This window comes from Podarcis tiliguerta (assembly GCF_965153285.1).
Source record: "Podarcis tiliguerta genome assembly, chromosome: 8".
Taxonomy (NCBI): domain Eukaryota; kingdom Metazoa; phylum Chordata; class Lepidosauria; order Squamata; family Lacertidae; genus Podarcis; species Podarcis tiliguerta.
Window position 1 is genome coordinate 4,829,553 of NC_139541.1, and position 24,305 is coordinate 4,853,857.

Consider the following 24,305-nt stretch of genomic DNA (forward strand, 5'->3'; position numbering starts at 1 on the left):
ACATTTCCCAAGATGGTGCCCTTCAGAAACTGCTGCCCTTCAGCTATGCTTGCTGGGGCTGATGGGAGTTGTAGTCCCAAACATGTGGAAGGAACCATATTGCAGGACTGGGGCAGAAATTTGTTTGCAATTGAATGTGAAGCCACCTCATTTGCCCTTCCCCAAGCCAACAGGGGAACCAAAACATAGCTATCATTTTTGTCTGGACCTTTAAAAAAAAATTAGAAAAAGATCAAAAATTGATGCTAAAAGCGGGTGAATGGAACTTAAGATTGGAAAAACAAGAAGCTGAGAGAAACCAATATTGATGGTTCATCCATTCCTAACAAGCTGGGAAAGGTGGATTTAAACACATATATTTTGCTCATTGACATCTTGACATCTTGCAACACTCAAACTGTATGCTCAAACACTTTTGCCCTCCTCCTGGGCTTTTATAAAGGCCTTATAATTGTTTTTTTCAACCAAAACCCAGGTAAATCTGTAGAAATTTCAAATCGAGTGTGGCCTATAATATGCCAAACAAACCAAAACGGCCAAAAGTTTTGCTTATAGCATTGTTGCCAGCTGGAGAAACAGAGAAAACAACAGTTGGCAGGACACCACTGAACACAAATTAGCTTTCAAAGCTGGAAATCTTATAGGATACACACTGGGGGCATTTTCCAGTTGCTTCCTCAATGTCTGTGAAAACAGTGTGAAGACCAAGAATGGTTGCTGTATTAAATTGTTGCTCAAAATAATGCCTGTTGTCTTTGTCCATGGAGTATAGTTCAAGCTATGGTTTTCCCAGTAGTGATGTATGGAAGTGAAAGCTGGACCATCAAGAAGGCTGATCGCCGAAGAATTGATGCTTTTGAATTCTGGTGCTGGAGGAGACTCTTGAGAGTCCCATGGACTGCAAGAAGATCAAACCTCTCCATTCTGAAGGAAATCAGCCCCGAGTGCTCACTGGAAGGACAGATCCTGAAGCTGAGGCTCCAAGACTTTGGCCACCTCATGAGAAGAGAAGACCCCCTGGAAAAGACCCTGATGTTGGGAAAGATGGAGGGCACAAGGAGAAGGGGACGACAGAGGACGAGACGGTTGGACAGGGTTCTCGAAGCTACAAACATGAGTTTGACCAAACTGCGGGAGGCAGTGAAAGACAGGAGTGCCTGGCGTGCTCTGGTCCATGGGGTCACGAAGAGTCGGATATGACTAAACAACTAAACAACAACAATAAAATAATGCAGTTTGTACTAACATGTGCAGCAGAAACATGCATGCAGGTGGGCGATACGGCCCCATCTGGAATCCAGGACAGAACATAGGTGCCTCTTATAGATAAGAAAGGAAGGACATAATGAGGGGGCCTTTTTGCTGCTGAGTGTCCTCCAAATGTTTTGACTACAACTCTCAGTATCTCCTAGCATGATCATGCTAGCTGGGGCTGATGGGAGTTGTAGTCCAAAACATCTGGGGGCACCAGGTTGGGGAAGTAACTAGCTAAATTCTTTGTCTGGAGATGGAATTTCCAGGTTCCCACTCAACGGCAATGACAACCCCCTTATTTGATGCTCCCTTTAGTTGGAGGGATGGCAATGAGCTGTTGCTGCCTGATTTTAGCACAGCTAAACAATGGATTTCTTCACTGTTTTCTGTAGGCAGGCAGAACCTCAATAAACGGAGGTCTCTTATTTTGAAGCCTTGAGAAGAGCAACTTGGCATAGCTTCCACAGGGCAATTTTTTCTCTGCGGCATGGAAGTTGCTGTCTATCATTCATTTTATCACGTATTTGTACAGGGTTTTAAAAATACATATAACTGAAACAATCTGGTCTAATAAAAAGGAAATTAAAACTCCCAGACTCTCTGCTGGTTTTAGTCTCCAGCTTGCTTTGATCATCCAATGTTTTCTAGTTTCTGGAACAGCAGCCAAAGCAGACACGAGGGGAATCTCATAAAATAACTGCCATGCTTGAGACAGGGGATATAGCCTGACCTGCCTTTATCTACCTTGTTTGTGCTGCTCAAGACTTCATGGAAAACGATACAGTGCGGAATGGAAAAATTTAATCAGGGCAGCAAAGTTTGGTATACTGGTGATTTGTAGTGGAAGATGTTGTATCCGTTCTCAGTTCATCTATGGCCATGGTTCAAAGATTCCAAGCCCATGGCAGAATGCTTTCATGTATTAAAAAACCATCAACTGCAGTGCACATCGAAAGCTAGAAGGGTTTTGTAGTCTAAACTTCTCCTACAGAAGCTCAGTATGGCAAAAGATCCTAAGAACTCCCTGGTGGTATCTCCAACTGGACCAGAGTACTGCACGATCACATCTTACATGCATTTAACTTGCACAGTTTCAGCCATAAGCAACTGAAGGCAAGCTGGTTGGAACTGCCCAAGTTAAATCCAAGCAAGGCAGAACTTCAAAGCTTGTATTGTGCAGGCACCCAGCTCGTAAGTAGCTTTCAAGCTCTCTGCCTTGCTTGAGAGGCAAGACCGCCCTCAGTGTGCTGGCTCTGGGAACGCCATTCACCCGCTAAGCTGCAGAGGTATACATGGTTTTAAGTATACACGGTTTTGGTGTGTACGCAGAATTCTTGGAACCAAACCCCCATGCAATATGTGGCCGTACTCTATGGCAGAAGCAGAGGACAGGAGTGTTACCAGAATCCAGGTAGTGCCAAAAATGTATTCCAAGTTCCCAGGACAAGACGGACAGAATGGCTTCAGTGAGAATGTGGAAGGCGCAGCGCTGCTAAGCGATTCTGCTTAGGATGTGAAACCTTAAGGAAAACGAATATTTCTCCATCTCTGACTCGTGAGAGCCTAGCTAATTCTGCTCCCATGGTTCCCGTTTGCATGGTTTAGTGGCGGCAGGTGGCCAAATGGGGCCATGGCTGTGCCCCAGGACATTAGGAAAGTCCACGGCACTTAGACCCTGCTTCTGCTGGAGGACTGTGAGTTTTCCTTTAAAGAAAAAGAAGAAGAAAGCAAGCCTTCCAATTCCTGAGAGAAAAGCAGCAAAGCAAAACAAACTGGCAAAACTTTAAAGCAATTTCTGGCCACTCCTGCCTTTCAAGTGTTCTTAGCCACTGAGCGAAATCATGGCTGGGACTGATGAGTTGGTTGCTTTGCACCCCAGGAAATAGGAATCTTTGGGGTCCTAAAGAGCTGCTGCTTTTTCTGTTCTCTTCCTCATTTTGAAGTCCTTAGAATCACCATAGGTCTAAATACCTTATCCCCCCCCCCCCAATTGTTCCCTGAGGGCTCATCCACACTCCTGTTTGTCCCCTGTTTTATTCCATTTCTCCTTTGATTTCTAGGCAAATTTCTATGTACTGAGTTGAATAGGATCCAAAAGGCAGCAGTCTGATTGGTCCTAGAACAATAGGATTCAGAATGCAGCAGTCTGATTGGTCCTAGAACAATAGGGTCCAAAACGCAGCAGTCTGATTGGTCCACAGGAGCCATCCAATCCAGCTCCAGGTGGAAGTGAATCCGCAACCTGATTGGCCTACAGGTGAATAAGCCAATCACGTGGGGCCCATTGTGTAAATAATGTATATAAAGCAGACATTCTGGGGGAACTTCCATTCCTCCTCACCATTATGAGCTGAATAAAGAGCATGAAATCCACTCTCGACTCTGAGTATATTTCAGTCTTTTTCTCCCCCCCCCCAACCTTCCCTGGGAAACTCACTGTTTACTGCTAAATTGGAACAAAAGCCAATCTACAGCAGAAAACGTGTTCATCCTCTTGGGTGCAAAGTTCCTAAATCTTCCACAGCCAGTTGGACATTAAGGGCAAGGTAGGAGATGATTAAATATTCAGTTTATATTTAATTTAAATTTGTTGTTTAAACTCTGCTCGCAAGATGACTCTCCTTTTGAAAGCCAGCCTCATTCTGCACCTATACCTATAAACAGTCACAAGCCAATGGCAGAAGGTTTTCCACCTTCTGCCAGCCGCCTTTGGCCACTTGAGTCCTTTTGGCGCATGGAATGGAATGGAAAAAAGAATGTGGAGCTCCGTGAAGGGGATCCATTTGCCCTGCGTGGGCTCAGTCTGCCCTCCACCTCCCTTCTGGATCATTCAAAGCCAAGTGATCTCAGAGCAGGGTTTGGGACTAATCTCAAAATCTACAAGGTGAAGAGAAAGGCTAATCATATTGTGCACTTGTTGTTGTTGTTGTTTAGTCGTCCAGTCGTGTCCGACTCTTCGTGACCCCATGGACCAGAGCACGCCAGGCACTCCTGTCTTCCACCGCCACCCGCAGTTTGGTCAGATTCATGTTTGTAGCTTCGAGAACACTGTCTAACCATCTCGTCCTCTGTCGTCCCCTTCTCCTTGTGCCCTCCATCTTTCCCAACATCAGGGTCTTTTCCAGGGAGTCTTCTCTTCTCATGAGGTGGCCAAAGTATTAGAGCCTCAGCTTCACGATCTGTACTTCCAGTGAGCACTCAGGGCTGATTTCCTTAAGAATGGATGCGTTTGATCTTCTTGCAGTCCATGGCACTCTCCAGAGTCTCCTCCAGCACCAGAATTCAAAAGCGTCAATTCTTTGGTGATCAGCCTTCTTGATGGTCCAGCTCTCACTTCCATACATCACTACTGGGAAAACCATAGCTTTAACTAGACGGACCTTATATTGTGCGCTAACAAGCAGCTAATGGAGGCCAGGCTTATGCGCCACTTGGCCAGGTGGGCTGGGCCCAAGAGCCAAATCCCTGACACACTTCCAGCCTCCGCACCTCTCAGCACCAGTTTTCCACCCCGGCTGACGGATTTTCGGCTCTTCCCCTCGTGTTGGGGGAGTGCCCTGCAGCAGGATCCAGACCCCCACGAGTGTGTATTTGAAATGCAATTTGTCTTCAACATGCTCGTGGCCTCACCCCAGCCGAATACTTTGCAGGATCCAGCAACAAACTTTATTTCAGCAGAGCACCTGAAAATGGCTAGATTTCTGTTTCAATCAAAAATTTTATCAGGTTTCACGAGCAAACCAAAATTCAGTCAGGGAAAAAAAGGAGTGCTACTTCTAGGATATAAAAAGTTTCCAAAACATTCTAAGCAGTGGAAACACGTACAAGACTCTTGGCTCTAAAATAAATCTCAGCCCTGCCCACTTTGATTGAAATACACATTTCATTCATTCTTTTCTTTGTTTTGCCAGACTGGACGTGCCTGTCTTTCGTCCAGAGAGGGACACTGTCCGCGGGGGAGTGTTTGCGAAGCAACAGGCATCAGGAATTTATGGGCTGCCTGCGCCAACCCTAGCCCCAGATTTGTACTCCAGCAATAAAGTCAAATATTTCCCCGATTCGGGTCACAGCCAGGCCACTTTTTCTAGGCACTTGCTGCTAAAACATCCTCTATCTGATGGGGTTGGGGCAGGGGAAACTGAACTCCTTACAGGGGGCAGCTTCAGGAGTTAGCAGTTATGGGCAGGTCTGGCCCATGAGATTTTGGCACCTGAGGCAAACCACAAAATGGCGCCCCTCTCCCTGCCAGGGAAGAAGGGGCGAGTGAAGATCTACATCAGGAACAAGGGAGTGGGGGCGGGAATAAAATCAACCTTTACTTGATGGTTGAAGAAGGAATCAAAGGCCGTCATGGAGGTGGCTGTGAATCACACCAAGCGGGCGAAGACCCCAGGAGAGCCGAAAGCGCAGCCCCTTGCCATTTCTTCCCTCAGAGTGGAAGGAGACCAGCAGTGCCTCCAATTCGCTGAGAGGCCTTTGTAGAGGTGGCATGGCAGGGGGCACTGCTGAGGAGATGGCAGATCCGGCCTCCAAGGAGCAGTGGCGAGCGGTGAATTGTTTTGTAGGGGAAGGGTTAGGGTCAGAGGTGCCAGCTTGTGAGGGCGATAGTGAGTGGGGGCCCCGACATTGCATACATGAGCATCGCACCTCCCTCCCTAAGCCGGGCAGAAGCTTCCTGGGCTTTGAGAAGGAGGTGCCAGGCTCTAATACTTTAATACTCTAATTTACCAGGAACATTTAGGGGGCTGGTCTAGTCCCCGTGAGGGACGTGGGTGGCACTGTGGGTTAAACCACAGAGCCTAGGACTTGCCGATCAGAAGGTCAGCGGTTCGAATCCCCATGACGGGGTGAGCTCCCATTGCTTGGTCCCTGCTCCTGCCAACCTAGCAGTTCGAAAGCACATCAAAGTGCTAGTAGATAAATAGGTACCGCTCCGGCGGGAAGGTAAACGGCGTTTCCATGTGCTGCTCTGGTTCACCAGAAGTGGCTTCGTCATGCTGGCCACATGACCCGGAAGTTGTACGCCGGCTCCCTCGGCTAATAAAGTGAGATGAGCGCCGCAACCCCAGAGTCGGCCACGACGGGACCTAATAGTCAGGGGTCCCTTTACCTTTACTAGTCCCCTTGGTCCGTTGACAGCATGCCATGGCTAAGGAGCTTGCTGCAGCTGTCACCGTCATTGAGGCAGTGGCAGCATCAGCAGGCAATGCAATCCTTTGAGGCTGGATCTGCTGCCTATAGATTCTGCTGCCTGAGGCACATGCCCCACCTTCCCTCATGGGTGGGCTGGCCCTGGCCTTGGGTACCTAGCAGGGAACAAATAATAGTCAACCAAGCCTTAGCACACTGGTTTTTACCTGCTGCTTACTGTGTACTCCCCCCGCCCCCAGTTGCTGGATGATCATTGTTTAATTGTTTGTTAATTGTGGTTCTGGGTTGCACCAATGGAAAGGCAGGGAAAGTATTTGCAACTCAGAAATCAGCAGCCACACTGGACATGTTGGAAAAGGGTCCAAGTCAACCAAAGACCAAGAAAGATGGGCCCAAAGGAACGGAAAGAAACTCAGTTCAGGCTCCCTTGCCCTGAGAGTGATCCTGGCAGCCTAGAGACTGATTGATGAAGCCTCTCCAAACCACTGCACGTCCTGACTCATCACTTGGTAATCACTGCAATAAAACCTGCTGTTCCCTACGGAGGCTGAAAAGGAAGGAAACACAGCTGGAGCATCACAATACAGGCAGAATATTGTTTAAGGCAAAACCACATAATATCATAGCACCCAAGGAGACTTCTTACATAAGAGCTCTGGTGCATAATTCAAGCCTTCAGAGCTGCTCCTGCTGCTGCAAGGATCTACTGTATATAGCCTTTCTCATCTAGATCAAGGGAAGTAATAGTGCCACTGTATTCTGCTCTGGTCAGACCTCACCTGGAGTACTGTGTCCAGTTCTGGGCACCACAGTTCAAGAAGGACACTGACAAACTGGAACGTGTCCAGAGGAGGGCAACCAAAATGGTCAAAGGCCTGGAAACAATGCCTTATGAGGAACGGCTAAGGGAGCTGGGCATGTTTAGCCTGGAGAAGAGGAGGTTAAGGGGTGATATGATAGCCATGTTCAAATATATAAAAGGATGTCACATAAAGGAGGGAGAAAGGTTGTTTTCTGCTGCTCCAGAGAAGCGGACACGGAGCAATGGATCCAAACTACAAGAAAGAAGATTCCACCTCAACATTAGGAAGTACTTCCTGACAGTAAGAGCTGTTCGACAGTGGAATTTGCTGCCAAGCAGTGTGGTGGAGTCTCCTTCTTTGGAGGTCTTTAAGCAGAGGCTTGACAACCATATGTCAGGAGTGCTCTGATGGTGTTTCCTGCTTGGACTCGATGGCCCTTGTGGTCTCTTCCAACTCTATGATTCTATGATTCTATGCTGAATTCAGCTCCTAACAATTCAACAGGAGGGGGGCAGGGAAACCCTGCAGAAAACAGAAATTACACTAAGTTGCCTGGGGAAAAGAATCCAGGACTTTTTAATGAATATGGCTCAAGAACATAAGGAAAGCTTGTCGGATCAGGCCAATGGCCCATCAAGTCAAGCATCCTGTTCTCACAATGGCTGACCACAAGCAGGACCTGAGCACAAGATCCCTCTCCCCTCCTGTAGTTTCCAGCAACTGATATTCAGAAGCATTGCTGCCTGAGACTGTGGAGCCAGAACATAACTGTCGTAGCCATTGATCGCCCTCTCCTCCATGAATTTGCCTAATCCCCTTGTAAAGCCCTCAGTCCTGTATACAGTGGTACCTCGGGTTAAATACTTAATTCATTCCGGAGGTCCGTACTTAACCTGAATGTCAGGTTCTTAACCTGAAGCACCATTTTAGCTAATGGGGCCTCCTGCTGCTGCCGCGCCGCCGGAGCCCGATTTCTGTTCTTATCCTGAAGCAAAGTTCTTAACCTGAAGCACTATTTCTGGGTTAGTGGAGTCTGTAACCTGAAGCGTATGTAACCTGAAGCGTATGTAACCTGAGGTACCACTGTACCTGAAGAAGCGTCTCCACCCCATCATTCAGCCAAGAGATCCAGTGCCGAGGGCCTTCTGGTGGTTCCCTCGCTGCGAGAAGTGAGGTTACAGGGAACCAGGCAGAGGGCCTTCTCAGTAGTGGCACCCGCCCTGTGAAACGACCTCCCATCAGATGTCAAGGCAATAAGCAGCTATCTTATCTTTAAAAGACATCTGAAGGCACCCCTGTTTAGGGAAGTTTTTAATATTTAATGCTGTATTGTTTTTAACACTCGATTGGAAGCCGCCCAGAGTGGCTGGGGAGACTCAGCCAGATGGGCGGGGTATAAATAATAAATTATTATTATTATTATTATTATTATTATTATTATTATTATTATTCAGTGGCATCACTGCCTCCTGTGGCAGCAAGCTCTGTAGTTCAACTACGCGCAGCATGAATAAGGACTTTCTTTTATCTACCTTGAATCACCTAGCATTCAGGATAGGCTGCTGTCTGAAACTTTGAAAAGCAGCTGCTAGACGGAGAAACGGTGTTATTTCGAACCACCCAGAGACCTGCAGGTATAGGGTGGTATATAAATTCAATCAATCAATCAATCAATCAATCAATCACTTTCACTCCAGTCTCTTTCTTGATCAGTCACCGCCATCAGCAAATTAAGTGCTTAGGACTTTTTGCCCAGTGGCTGACATTGAACTGCACTTGCCATTTATATAATCTTTATTATGGTCTATGACCCATAACATAGATACAGAATAAAATACATCTAGACAACCCCCCAGGGAAGGGGGACTGAAGCGTTATTTGTTTAGTCATGGGCATGTTTGATTCGTATGACTACCGAAAGAAGCTTTGCCACGGCCTCCGTGTTATCGTTGGACTTGTTGTCCAGAAGATATTTGATATACTATGCTTCAGACTGACCCGGCCAATTTGCCGATACAGTAGTGTTTTAATCAATAGTTCCCTTGCTTGATCATATTGCCCTCAATACAATAAAATATGCCTCATGCAGTCTGGTTTCTCTTCAGATAGTATAAATCTTTTGCACTTGCCATTTTACTGCCCCTTCACTTGGTTTGGAGAGATCCTTTTGTCATCAACAGAACTGGCCCCCTCTCTGCCCTCTCCTTCCATTCGCAATCAGAGGCCTCAGAACAGGAGGGCTTCTAGCCCCCAAGTCCTTTAGCCAAAGGGAAACCAGTTCACACAAATCTACGACAGCCAGCTCACTCCTTGTTGGGGAGGTGCAAGAGAGCATGAGTTTCATGCTGCTAGAAGATTTCTCCCAAGGAAATGATGCGCAGAGGGTCCTTTTCTCATCGAGTTACCAGCAAGGGCTTAAACTGAAATATTAAATACTTTGGGGAAGGGAAAAACGAGAGGAAATCGTACCACCTTGTTTTTGCAAAGCACCGCAGAAAGTGACATGCATGGCAGCTTTGGAAACCAAGATACATTAATCATGTCAAGGATCCTGGTGACTCCAGGCTATTTTGCTGGTTGCGTTTCAAAGAGGAGGATGACGACACACACCCTCCCACACACCAATTTTCTTTAATCCCCCCACATCAGCGTTGGGGACTGCAGCTCCCTAGGCTGCCCACAAATGTATTATATAACTTAGCTTCTTGTTTTGAGAATCCACGTGACAACATGCACTAGTTTTGTCTGAGAGAAAGGGACAAGGAATGAGCTTTGCCTGTACAAAACCCTCCGGGAGCAATCTGGCCGCCCTCACTTGAGCGAAACACCCAATAATTTCAAGGGAAGTTCTGCTTGGTAACTGCTTGACCACATCGGCTTGCAGTTGGCCCGGACCCTGCAGGATACTCAATTTCTTGGCCAGCATCTAAGATGGTTTCCAGCCAAAATGCGTAATGTACAGGATGATGATTGTACAGATGGGACCAAAGGAGGATGGGAAGATGGCTGGCCAGTGGGGAAGAAAGGCAGGGAGGGAGACAAGCACAATTCTTTTCTTACCAGCAATGTCTGGTGCCTCTTGGGACTCCAAGCAAGGTCAACAGGAGGCGGAGCCAAAGCCAATGGCAATCAGGGGCAACTAATTCCAGGTTTGTCTCCAGTGACCCCTTCTCTGCTGAGAACTATGAGGGCAACTGAGAGTGTCATAGAATCCTGGAATTGTAGAGCTAGAAGGGGCCCCCCAAAGGTCATCTAGGCCAATTCCCCTGCAGTGCAGGAACCACAGTTAAATACCGTATTTTTTGCTCTATAAGACGCACCAGACCATAAGACGCACCTAGTTTTTGGAGGAGGAAAGTATGAATCTGAATCTCAGAAGCCAGAACAACAAGAGGGATCGCTGTGCAGCGAAAGCAGCGATCCCTCTTGCTGTTCTGGCTTCTGGGATAGCTGCGCAGCCTGCATTTGCTCCATAAGACGCACACACATTTCCCCTTACTTTTTCGGAGGGAAAAAGTGAGTCTTATAGAGCAAGAAAATATGGTACTCTCTGACAGGTGGCTACCCAACCTCTGCTTAGAAACCTCCAATGAAGGAGTGTCCACCACCTTCTGAGGGAGTCTGATTCACTATTGAACAGCTCTTATTCTCAAAAAGTTATTCCTAATGTTTAGCTGGAATCTCATTTCTTGTAATTTGATTCCAAAAGACAGAGGCTAACAGGCAGGGCTGCCCCCTGAACAGGCTCTAAGAAGGCAGATGGGGCTGGCTGAGAGTAGACAGAACTTGGTGAGGTAGTGGCCAATTATTATCATCATCATCTTGTTGTTGTTGTTGCGTTCCTCCTAGGAGCTCAAGGTGGCATACATAGTTCTCCCTCCTCCCATTTTACCCTCACAACACCCCTGTGAGGTAGGCTCCGCTGAGAGATGGCGACTGTCACCCAGGAAGATTCACGGCTTAGTCTGGTCTCCAAGGCGATAGCCCAGTACTCTAACCACTACACCACACTGCCTCTTGGACCAGTCTTGATTCTCCACAACACTCCTCGCCTCCCCAGATAAGCCTTGCTGCAGAGATCCTCTAGCACATCTAGTCCAGTGACCAAGAGCTCACTGAAACAGGGGCTCACAGAATCAAAGGATGGTAGAGTTGGAAGGGACCCCAAGGGTCATCTAGTCCAACCCCCTGCAGTGCAAGAATGAGAGCTAAAGTGGCTGTTTCGAGGGAGGGGGTTCCCAAAAGGACCCAGTTGAATCTGCCAAACCAACCCTTCCCTAAACTGCTCTGCAAATTAAGCAGCACACTCCTATGACCAGAAGACCCATGAAATTCAACTGGTCTTACTCCCAGGAAACTGCATCTAGGACTTCGGCCTAGAAGAATTATATTACCGTATTTTTCGCTCTATAAGACGCACCAGACCACAAGATGCACCTAGTTTTTGGAGGAGGAAAACAAGGGGGGGGGGAATGCAGTGAAAGCAGCAATCCCTCTTGCTGTTCTGGCTTCTGGGATAGCCGCGCAGCCTGCATTCACTCCATAAGACGCACACACATTTCCCCTTACTTTTTAGGAGGGAAAAAGTGAGTCTTATAGAGCAAAAAATACATAAGCAGGAGCAAATGTCAGTGAACAATGAAAGCATCAAAAGGCAAACTTGCCAGATTTCAGCCGTTATCATCTCTCCCCTTGAATTTCATACCTGTGTCTAAGACACGCAGTCCAGGTGGCCCACATTCCCACTCAAGTCAACAGTAGCCAAAGCAGAGCCATTGCTCTCGATGCTCCCTTAGCGATACCCAAGGATGGATTTCTAAGCTGGTCACTTACACAGTGTGTGCTGGATATGATGACGGAGCTCGAGATGAAGCTGAGCCCATCGTTCATGCTGACCTGGAGAGCAGCTTCCCTAGAAAAAGGGAGGGAGGGCGAGAGTCATTACCCAAACCGGGAACGGACTTACAATCCCCCTAGCTCATGAAAATGTGATGTTGCGGGTTTGGAGGGCGGGGTGAGTCTGGATTATGCCCTGAGTCCCTTCCAACTCATGAAATCCTGTCTCTGTGGGAGCAGGCGGCGTGAGGGCAACTTTTGGCTGCCTGGTTAAGCACCATGTTTTAAAGAAGTGGCTCTGTGCCCTAGAGCGCATGGGTGGGTCTTGCCCCCGCCCCCCAGCTGGGTAGACTCAGGCACCATCGCCAAGAACGTGCCATTGGATGCAATGTCGAAAGCGGCTCCAGCCTACCCGCTCGCTTGCCCATCACTTGGGAACTGAGGGAAGACTCACCCCATCTGCCTGGATTCTTCCCACGAATGAACACATTTATTTGCAGATAGACATTACAAAAAAAACAACATCACTGAGAGTTTCCAGTTCAGTCTCATCACAAGGAAGCAGATTCAATTTACCGTATTTTTCACTCCATAAGACGCACCTGACCATAAGACGCACCTAGTTTTTAGAGGGGGAATGCAAGAAAAAAAAATTCTTTAAAGGGAGTGCTGAGCAGAGCCTGTATGCATCCCAGGCTCTGCTCAGCGCTCCCTTTCACGAGCCGCGAGGAGTGTTTGTGCGGCGCTTGCAGGCTTTTCCCCGAGGAGGGAGAAGGGCAGCCGTCACTGACTCTTGCGGCTCTTGTGGGATTTTCCGGCAGGTGGAGGAAGGCACAGAGGGGCTGCCCTCTCTCCCTTCCCCCACCTCCTGCAAAAGCCAGGGATAGCCGCGCGAAGCCTCCTCAGGGCAGCAGGATGAAGGCTAAGCCAGAAGCTAGAACAGCAAGAAGGAGTGCTGAGCAGCGATCCCTCTTGCTGTTCTGGCTTCTGGCTTAGCCGCGCAGCCTGCATTCGCTCCATAAGACGCACACACATTTCCCCTTACTTTTTAGGAGGGAAAAGGTGCGCCTTATAGAGCGAAAAATACGGTACGTTTTTGACCCAGAAACGTCCTATGACTTGAGGAGTACAAAGCTTGACTCTTGCCAAAGACAACTGCAAAGAAGCAAAGGGGATGGAGGCAGCTGCGCCGAGACAGAGGTTGTCCTGCCTCTGCAGATGTGGAACTGCAGGTCTGCTTTGGGTTAGCCTAATTTCAGCATCAATGGCAGCAACTTCAGCCGAAGGTGCAGAAGGAATCCTGACAAGCCCACAAGATAAAAGGTTTTTATTAAAAAGGGAATAAGGCAGTCATAGAAAAAAGAAAACCTTACCCCTAAATCTCGAGGTTTATAATGAAAACATGCATAACAGAAGAAAGACAGAAAGAGGGAAGAGCCGTCCCACATTCTAACAAACCTACATGCCAACTTCTCGCAGCACAGGGGCAGGGCAGAGCAGGTAGGTGTCCTCCACCTTGAATGGTTTCTCATCTGAAAAGAGAAGCAGAGAAGGCAGTCTGAGCGCATGTGAGTTGGGCAGAACAACATTTGCATGTGGCAATTAAAGTGGGGGGTGACAGTATTTGTTTTACCAAAGAACATGCTTACAGTGCTCTGCAACAGTGCTTTTTTTGCAGTTTACAGCAAACTGAAATAGACATAATCTCCCTTACCCACCCCCAGCTATGTATCCCCAGTTATATACCCATTTCCACCCAAACCTGCATCCTCCTGTGCTATACAGCACAGCAAGCAAAATCCACAATAAGATATAGAAAACAGGGGTAGACATCTCTGCTTAGGCTCACATACAAACCTCACATATAAAACAAATACGGTGGTACCTTGGGTTAAGTACTTAATTCATTCCAGAGGTCCGTTCTTCACCTGAAACTGTTCTTAACCTGAAGTACCACTTTAGCTAATGGGGCCTCCTGCTGCCGCTGCGTTGCTGGAGCACAATTTCTGTTCTCATCCTGAAGCAAAGTTCTTAACCCGAGGTACTATTTCTGGGTTAGTGGAGTCTGTAACCTGAAGCATATGTAACCTGAATCGTGTGTAACCTGAGGTACCACTGTATATACATAATAAAACTACAGCTGATGTTTCCAAATAAATGCAATTTTCAAAAATCCTATACAGTGGACGCTCCGGTTGCAAACGTGATCCATGTGGGATGCACGTTCATAACCTGTGTCCGCGCATGCGCGGGTTGTGATTTGGCATTTCTGCGCATGCGCAAAGCGCAATTTCGCGCTTCTGTGCATGTGCGATTGCCGAAACCCGGAAGTAACCCGTTCTGGTATTTCCAGGTTTCGGAGTTCCATAACCTGAAAAAACACAACCTGAAGCGGCTGTAACCTGAGGTATGACTGTACAATTAAGAACAGCAGCACCCGGGAGATACTGAGGGACCTATTGGGAGTGAACATGGACCACTGCACGGGGACAAACAAAAGAGGATGCCTTCACCCCGGTGTGACTCCCTTTCATTACATACACAGCCCAACAAGACAACAACCTAACCGCCCCCCCCCACAGAATACAAATTGATATGGCTGATTTGACCCAACATCCCCTTTCCCATCCACCCACAAACTAAACTCACTGCAACCAACTGAATGCAAGCAGCCATGCTCTGGGCTCTCCAACCTCTCCCCCCAACCTCACAATGCCTATGGCAGCAGCATCTCACACTGAGTGTAAGTGACCTTCAGATAGAACTCTATGAACTGAAAACAGGGACGGTATAGATACCTTTGTTATCCATGAAAATCTTTCAATAAAAAACTTTTTTTTAAAAAGTCCTATTTCTATGGAAGGTTAATCTCACCATGGATAGCAACGGTACTGAAATAAGTCTGTTTCCCAATGATTTCAATTCATAGAGAAATGGGCAATAAATCAAGTCTCAAAAGATAAATAAGACCAAAAAAGGAAATGAATTACTACGAGACATTGTAATATAGAGGAAATACCGCTTAACAGAAAGTGGAGCAGATAGTCGTTCGCATTGACCAATGGTTTTAAATAATCATATAAGTAAGAAATTATATTTATATATAACACTGGTCAACAACAAATTTGTTGTCTGCGTTTTTTCAGTTGATTTAGGACGAATCTGATGCACTGAATGCAAAAATCACATTGGTTTTGCTCAATCAGGTCAAGTTTTTTGAGCTATGGCCACATGTCTTTTTTTACGTTTTTGTTCACATGTACGCTTGTGTGGAGCATTTTAGAAGAAGTTGGTGGGGGTAAAATGCCATGTCGAATCATTGTTTTGATTGGAAATGATTATTTTAATGACAAGAAGTACTCAGGTCCGATAGTTCTGGGTGATTATGCCGAAAAGGGATCAGTTTGAAGTCATAAAACCTCGAAATCTTCCATAAATTGGTGTGGCAAAGCATAAAGTTGGGGGATCAAAACTAAGTTAATCCTGATCTTCAATCAGCACGTCGTCCTGTAGCTCATTGTGATGAAATTCCAGTGCCTATCTTCGGAGAACTTCCTGACATTAGTGACGAAGATGCCTCCAGTGTTGAAGGACATGAAGAAGAAGAAGTGGTTCTTGAAGATGATGCTCCACATCCATTTTCCCAAAAGGAGTTGAATGATCTAGTTCACGACCTCAGCTTGTCAAAGGACTCTGCCAAACTGTTGGCATCCATATTGAAGGGAAAAAACCTCCTCTCTGACAGTGCTCGCATCAGCTTCTTCTGCAACAGGCATCAAGAGTACCTCCGTTTTTTCTCGGAAGAGAAGGACTTGGTGTACTGTGCAAATATTGCACAGCTTCTGCTCAAGCTTGGAGTGCCACAGTACGAACCCAAAGATTGGAGACTGTTCATTGACAGCAGCAAGCGATCACTGAAATTTGTCCTGCTACACAACGGCAACCAGTTTGCCTCCATACCCCTGGCTCACTCGAGTACACTGAAGAAGAACTATGAAGTGGTGAAGTATGTGCTGGAGAAAATTGGTTATGATCAGCATTTGTGTTGACCTGAAAATGGTGAACTTTTTATTGGGACAACAGTCTGGCTTCACCAAGTACCCATGTTTTCTGTGCATGTGGGATAGTAGGGACCGTGCTCAGCATTACACGAAGAAGGACTGGCCTGTGCGGGAGGAATTGGTGCCTTGCAAAGAAAGGAATGTCATCAATGACCCTCTGGTGGACAGAGACAGAATACTCTTCCCACCGCTGCACATCAAGCTCGGCTTAATCAAGCAGTTCACCAAGGCTCTGGACAAGGATGGTGACTGCTTCACTTACTTGTGCCAGGCTTTTCCAGGATTGACCATGGAGAAGTTGAAAGCTAGCATCTTTGACGGTCCTCAGATCCGTCAGCTCATCAGAGATCCAGAGTTCGGAATGAATGAAGTGGAACTGGAAGCGTGGAAGGCATTTGTTCTGGTAGTGAAGAACTTTCTTGGCAACAATAAGGCCAGAAACTACGCAGAACTTGTCAACAACATGCTGACTGCTTTCAGAAACCTGGGCTGCAACATGAGCGTCAAGATGCACTACCTATTTTCACATATGGACCGGTTTCCTGAGAACCTGGGTTCAATGAGGGACGAGCAGGGGGAGAGATTCCATCAGGACATGAAAGAGATGGAGACCAGGTATCAGGATCGCTGGGACGCAGTCATGATGGCTGACTACTGTTGGACTCTGAAGAGAGACCTCCCTGCCGCTGAGCATTCCAGGAGTTCCAAGAAACGGAAGTTCAAGCCCTGAAGTTTGAAAAATGGTGAAGCAACATGCAATTTACGTGTACTTACCTTTATCAATGCCCACCATTCAGTTTACAGTAAACCTGACCTGATGGAGAGAAACGGATGCCATTTCCTGATTCAGCAGTGCAAAAATACCCTAAATCAGTTGTAGAAATCTAGACAACATTCAAAAACTAAAAAACTGTTGCCCAGTGTAATTTAGAAATAAGTATTTCCACCAGCAGATGGAAATCCGGAAGTCCCTCTGTTGTAATTTTTGCTAATGTTTCTCTGTTTCTGCTTTCTTTGTTTTTCCCCCTTTCTCTTTTTCTCGATTTCCCCTTTCTCTTCCTTTGTATCTTACATAGCTGTCATCGTATTGTATGATAGGAAAACCTCAATAAAAATCATACGGGGGCGGGGGAGAAAGATCAGAAAAGCACGTTAACTTTGGCTCAGAAATAAACTGCCAAGCCCTGAAGTTTGCATGACACGTGTCCTGTCCTCCACTCCAGATGAGGGTTGGGCTGCCTCATCCTGAAGAACAGAAACGTGAGAACATAAGCAAAACCTGCTGGATCAGGCCATTGCCCCATCTAGTCCACCATCCTGTTCTCACAGTAGCTAACCACAGACCTTCCATGTGTCCCTATTTCCCAGGGACAGTCCCGGATTTACAGAAGTGGTCCAAGTTTCTGATTTGATCCTGGAATGTATCGCTTTTCCTTAGGATGTCCCTATTTTCATTGGAGAAATGTGGGAGGGTATGGAGTTATCTGCCCCACCCCCCGTGCCAAGTGAAGGCATTCCTGTATAGCAATATTTTAAAAAAATGTTTTATTCAATCAATCAACCTTTATTACGGTCCAGAGACCCAACAAATCATTACAAAGCAATGCACAATTTAAACAGTGTACCTCCAGGTTAAACAAGCATTTTGCTTAGACTTAAAGATAGGGATCACTGGTGCTTGCAACCACCGATAAAAACTTCGCCACTGCTAATGTTCTAGCATTTGTCTGGTCTTCCAATAGGAACCTTACATAGTGAGCCTCTGATTTTCCCGGGAAAGGTACCAACAAGGGTAATATCAGTTCAGCCCTGGCTTGCTCGTATTTTGCACAGTGCAACAAAATACGTTTTATAGAATCGATGTCTTGAGCACATGAGCTGACCTGGAAGGGAATTAATGTTTTATTATGTTTTTATATATGTTGGAAGCTGCCCAGAGTGGCTAGAGCAACCCAGTCAGATGTGCAGGGTATAAAGAGCAAAATTTTTATTATGGTCTAGGACGTCCCTATTTTCATCAGAAAATGTTGGAGGGTATGTAACCAGATGTCCATAGGAAGCCTGAAGGCAGAACCTGCAGGTTCCAGCAACTAGTAGCCATCAGTTGCCCTCTCCTCCATTAATTGGTCTGATCTTCTTTTTAAGCCATCAGTGTTAGTGGCCATTACAGTCTCCTGAAAGGAGTTCCATAGTTTAACTATGCCCTGAATGAAGGAGGACTTCCTTTTATCTGCCAGGAATCTTCCAAAATTCAGCTTCATTGGATGATCATGAATTCCAGTGTTATGAGGAATTCACTTTCTTCATGTCAAGCATAATTTTAGAAACATTTCACCTCTTACTCGCCTTTTCTCTAAACACGGCTTCCATTTTGAAAGGGTCCCTCAGAGAGAGCCAGTGTTGCACAGTGGTTAGAGTGTCGGACTAAGACCTGGGAGACAAGGGTTCAAACCCGACCCGGCCAGTTTGGTTAAGTCAGCATTGTTCAGTTTTGACCATTTTAAAGCAAAATCCAACTGCTGCAAAAAAAAAACCATCAGCTAGGTTGTAGAACCATCTTCAGCTGAGCTGAAAGGATCATAGGATCTTTTTAACCTTTTGGCCTTGACAATCTTATTTGATTATTTTAGACAATTCCAAAGAACAGCCTTAATCCCACTTTAGCCCCAAAGCCTGCTTTTCATTTCCTCTCGAGTTAGGCCGACAAGGTCTTTTCTTTGAGTTACTCAACATGCTTATGCAGGAACCCAAAGCATCTTGTAGTAAACAATGCTGGCGACTGACTGCAAGGAGACCAGCTGGGCTGGAGTCTGGATGAGCTTGGCATTTCTGCTCCCAGGCATAACAAGGTTGGCTCAGCATTCCCAGTTTGTCCCCAGTCACCTCAGGAAAAGCCCTCAGAGAGTCATAACATCTCGCAACATTCATTTTGGTTTTCTTTGCTCAGAATATTCCCCCATTACTTTTCTCAATGTCAACACTTAACACAACCTTGCAAGTTACTAGTCCACAATATTGGGGGATTGTTTTGTTTTTTATAACTAGTCCACCAGCCCAGCCCAGTTATGTTAGAAACTTCTGGCATAAAAGGAACTACTGTAAGACATCTCTTTCTGTTCACCTGGAGAAACTTTTCACTCATTTTATTCTTAAGAGTCATCTCCAGGCTTGACTACTGTAATTCGCTCTACGTGGGGCTGCCCTTGAAGCTGACCCAAAAACTCCAGCGGGTGCAGAATGCTGCAGCGAGGCTCCTCACGGGGTCCCTGCCATGGGAGCATATTCACCCAGTGCTTTTCAAGCTGCACTGGCTCCCGGTGGAGTACAGGGTCAGATTTAAGGTGCTGCTTTTGACCTTTAAAGCCCTTCATAGCCTAAGACCCTCATACCTATGGGACCGCCTCTCCCGGTATGCCCCACGGAGAGCCTCAAGGTCCATAAATAACAACACCCTAGTGGTCCCGGGCCCTAAGGATGTTAGATTGGCTTCAACCAGAGCCAGGGCCTTTTCAGCTCTGGCTCAGGCCTGGTGGAACGCTCTGTCTCATGAGACCAGGGCCCTGCAGGATCTGATTTCTTTCCGCAGGACCTGTAAGACAGAGTTGTTCCGCCTGGCCTTTGGCTTGGAGCCAATTTGATTCCCTCCCCCTCTATCTTCTTTTTTTCCCTTTTTTCTTTCTTCTCCTGTGATGAGGCTGCATTTTAATATTTTAATGTTCCATTATTTTAATGTTGTGTTTTACTTTTGTTTTTAAGTTGTAATCATTCATCTTGTTTTTATTATTGCTTGTAAGCCGCTCTGAGCCCGGCCTTGGCTGGGGAGGGCGGGGTATAAATAATAATAATAATAATAATAATAATAATAATTATTATTATTATTATTATTATTATTATTATTATTATCAGCCACAGTGGTGTAGTAACTGCAGGGTCACACTAGAACATGGGAGGCTAGGATTCAAATCCTCACTCAGCCATGAAGCTCATGAGGTGACCCTGGGGCTCAGTCAGTACCTCTCAGCCTAGCCTACCTCACAGGATTCTTGTGGGGATTAAATGCACAACCATTACGTCCCCACATTCAGTCCCCACAACCACCCTTTGAAGCAGTTTAGGCTAAGAGAAGCAATGAGCTCACTTGCCCAAGTGAGCTCCATGTCCAAGTGGGGATTCGAACTCTGGTCTTGCAGGGCCTTGCTGACACTCTAACCACTACCAGACCCTCTAAGTGTCCCTATTTTCAAGGGACATCCCTGATTTAGAGAAACCATCCCGGTTTCTGATTTGATCCCGGAATGCCCCATTTTCCCTTAGGATGTCCCTTATTTTCATTGGAGAAATGTTGGAGGGTATGGAGTTATTCCCCCCACCCCACCCCAGTGCCAACAGAAGGAATCCCTGTATATCGATTTTGTTTTTTATTGTTTAATGTTTTGTTATGTTTTTATATATGTTGGAAGCTGCCCAGAGTGGCTGGGGCAACCCAGTAAGATGGGTGGGGTACAAATAGTAGAATTATCATTATGGAATGGGATGTCCCTTTTTCATCTGAGAAATGTTGGAGGGTATGCACTACATCTCTGTAATCTGAATATCACCCCAAGGTCTCTAGTTTATCCTTCTCTTAGCTTAGTTCAGCCTTCCCCAGCCTAAAAGTCCAGTTGTTTTGGACCACTGCATCCCATCAGTCCCAGTATCCTACAGCCACACAGCCTGGGGCTGGTGGAAGTTGTAGTCCAAAACATCTGGAGGGGACCAGGTTAGGGTCCCTTAGCCAGCCTCTTTTATCCATGACATGATTCAAGGTCTTGTGCTTCCACTTCCTGAGAAGGTTCTCTTTGCCTTCCCCACAATAAATCTGCACATCCTTTGTAGTCTGACATTCCCAAGGGAGTGCAAGTTTAGCTGGCAAGTGGGGAGGGCTCGCTTTTTGCTTGATCATCAGTTGCTGCTTCATCACAAATGCATCTTTCGGCTGTTCCCCTCCTCCCCTCTGCAGCACAAACAAAAACTGGTGTCCACCATTCCATCCGACTGCTCCCTGGAAAGACTTCTTGCGAAACAAAACCATGAGGCATTTGAAACTGGGATAGCAAATTTGAAAAAGTAATTAGACAGCGATGAGCCTCACCTAAGAGTAATTGCCCCAAATCTGGATCTTGACATTCTCCTTTTCTACCTATATTTTATCCTTGCCACTAACACCAAACAGATGCCTGTGGGAAACTTGCAAGGAGGATTTGAGAACAAAAGCACTGTCTCCTCCTGTGGCTTTCAAGAAGCAGTATCTGGGACCATTACTGCTTCCTGCGATGGAGGCAGATCATGCCTAGTAGCCAAGGACAGACTCCATGAACGCTCATGGGAAGCCTGCAAGCTGGACTTGAGTTCAACACCACTCTGCCCACCTGCAGTTCCAAACAACTGCACTCCACTTTCTACACAGGAACCATCCATTAACTCCCACTCTCTGCTTCCTGCTTCTGAACCGGTTACTGATCCATAAAAGAACCTCTCTATTCTGTGACTTCTAATCTCACTCAAGAGTCCTTGGTTAGGGAACTGACCTAACGGTTTTGTCATTGTGTGTTTTAATTGTGTGTCGTTTTTATAGTTAAAACAAACTTAAAAGCCAATTAGGCACTTAAGTGGCATATAAATCAATAATAAATAACAATTGTCCATGTGAACCACTTGAAAACAAGTCAAATTACTTGCACCCTTGGGTTATTTTTATTTATTATTGGAGAGCACCCTAAGTGTGGCTGGTTTTATGTGTCATACTGTAGTCAATTTAGGGATTGTGAACTTTGAATCTTTACATATCATCTGCTTCCTTGCCAGTGGATCTTCAGTCATGCAACCTTCGGAAATATTCACACCATCCAGAAATGTTTGCTTATTCTGGCGCAGACCTTTTTCCAACTCTCACTATGGTGGCAGCATGGAATATTTCCTCCAACAAAAGAGCCCCTTTAATAAAAAAACACACACCCTGAAGTTTATTTTGTGGGGAAGTCAGAATGCAGTCGGAGAGACAGTGCTGGATTCTCCAAGCCAGAAAAATCGCCTGCTCAGGAGCCCAGCGAATGGGAAAGAAGTGTTTTGCTCATGCTGTAATGAAAACCAGGCAGGAATTGTGCTATTATTTCCCTGCTCTGCATCGAAGCATTCGGAGAGCCAAAGCAACTTACGACAGCCTTGGGTTGTGAGTGGGTGGAGGGACAAGGGGCTGGAGACGAATGAATAATATAGGCAGTTATGTCACAGGGTCAGCTGTTTGTGTAGACAGTGAAAAAGGCTGGGGCAAAAAAATATATATCATTCTCTCTAATGGACCGTTCTGTCGTGCTTAAGCTTTTTAAATTGACAGCAGATGCTTCATCTTCAACTTGGGATAAAATTCCACGTGGAAGAAAGAAGGTGGATCTACTTTTTTCCAGCTACCCCCGACCCCTTTCTCTCTCTCACACACACACACCTGGAATTCTAAATGTTACAAAGCGGGCTCTCTCCCTTACCAAGAACTTCACAGAATCACATAGTTGGGATTCTGTGTCAAGTGTCATCTAGTCCAACACCTGCAGTGAAGGAATCACAGCTCAAGAATCCCTGATAGGCGGCCACTCAATCCGTCTTTAAAAACCACCTGAGAAGGAGAGTCCACTACCTTCCGACATAGTGGGCTGCTGAACAGCTCATACCACCAGAAAGTTCTTCCTCATGTTGAGTCGGAATCTGTTTTCTTGTCTTTTGACTCCACTGGTTGGGGTCGTCCCCTCTGGAGCGGCAGAAAACAAGCTTGCTCCATCTTCCATGAGACAGCCCTTCAGGTATTTGAAGAACGCTATCATGTGACCTCCAATCTTCTCTTCTGCACCCAACTCCCTCAACCTTTCCTCAGAAAGACCCTGTTTCATCTTGGTCACCCCTCCTCTGAGCATCTTCCAGGTGGTCAATCTCCTTCTTGAACTGGGCAGAGGACTCCAGGCAGGGTCTGACCAAGGCAGAATTGAGTGGTACGATGACTTCCTTTGGATTCACTACATGGATGAACACTGTGGCTTTTAGAAAACCTCCCCATTGCTCTCCCACTGGTCTAACTGAAGCAGGAATGGCTTGCTGGCTTTGCCTTATCTGCCTCTGGCACCACGAGAAGCTTCACCAAAAGAAGCATCAAGAGCAGCATGATGTGACCTACATACGGCTCCCATCAGGTCCTAATTGATTCAGCTCAGCTTTTAAAGCCGGCAGCAGCCAAGAGTCACATCACCGCCTCAAGAATGCAGGAATGGAGAAGGAGTTCCAAGTTTAAGACTTGAAGGCAGCTCTGTGTCAAACTGTACTAATTTACACTAGGGAAAGGACTCCGTCCAACATCTTCACAAAGGAGACGCGGACATTTTTCTGGAAGAAATCTAAGAAGGTTACGCTGCCTTTCCCTACTGTAAAAATATGTGGCTCTAGATTTAGCTCAATGGTTCCCAAACCTTTTTTTGCCCTACCCCCGGTTCCATAAATTCATCCCCATTGCCCCCTACCCTATTAAAAGCATTATTCAGAATAGCCGTCTGCATGACCCACTAAAGAAAATAACAACCCCCCCAGATTTCAAAACACCAACAATTAATTGCAGATCTATTCAAAATGCACTGAATACTATTAAGTTTAATTAATTCAACAGAACTGGTGAACTTGATCCAGTGATACCAGCTTTGCAAAGTCTCTAATAGTCCTTTACACCTCCAGTTCCCCTCCTGCCCCCACTTGCTTCTTAGCACCCCCCCCCAGGAAATCCCACCGCCTTCCCGGGGACAATACTGCCCAATCTGGGAACCACTGATTTAGACCTAGATTCCTTTTGTTGTATCTTCATAATATTATATTTCATATTCAAGGCATGTGATCCCCTGACCTGGCTGTTCTGAGTCTGACCCCAAAACCAGAAGTTTCTCGTTTGCTTGTCAGAAAAAGCTTCTACATAATATGGTGAATCTGAAGTTTCTTCGAAATGCGTAAGATCAGTCGCTGGTTACCATGAGAACTTAGGTAAAGGTACCCCTGCCCATACGGGCCAGTCGTGTCCGACTCTAGGGTTGCGCGCTCATCTCGCTTAAGAGGCCGGGAGCCGTCGCCGTCCGAAGACACTTCCGGGTCACGTGGCCAGCGTGACGAAGCTGCAGCTGGCAAACCAGCACCA

At 46.4% G+C, this 24,305-nt stretch overlaps 1 protein-coding gene across 1 annotated transcript in view; it reads right to left on the reverse strand.

Annotated features, from left to right (window-relative positions):
- Window positions 1–24,305, reverse strand: part of ANTXR1 (ANTXR cell adhesion molecule 1) — a 145,500-nt gene that overhangs the window by 65,413 nt on the left and 55,782 nt on the right. The window contains exons 11-12 of the mRNA XM_083454031.1: window positions 13,507–13,576; window positions 12,042–12,120 (exon numbers count right to left, since the gene is read on the reverse strand). Coding sequence (XP_083310157.1) covers window positions 12,042–12,120; window positions 13,507–13,576 — 149 coding nt within the window. The remainder of the gene's footprint in view (window positions 1–12,041; window positions 12,121–13,506; window positions 13,577–24,305) is intronic.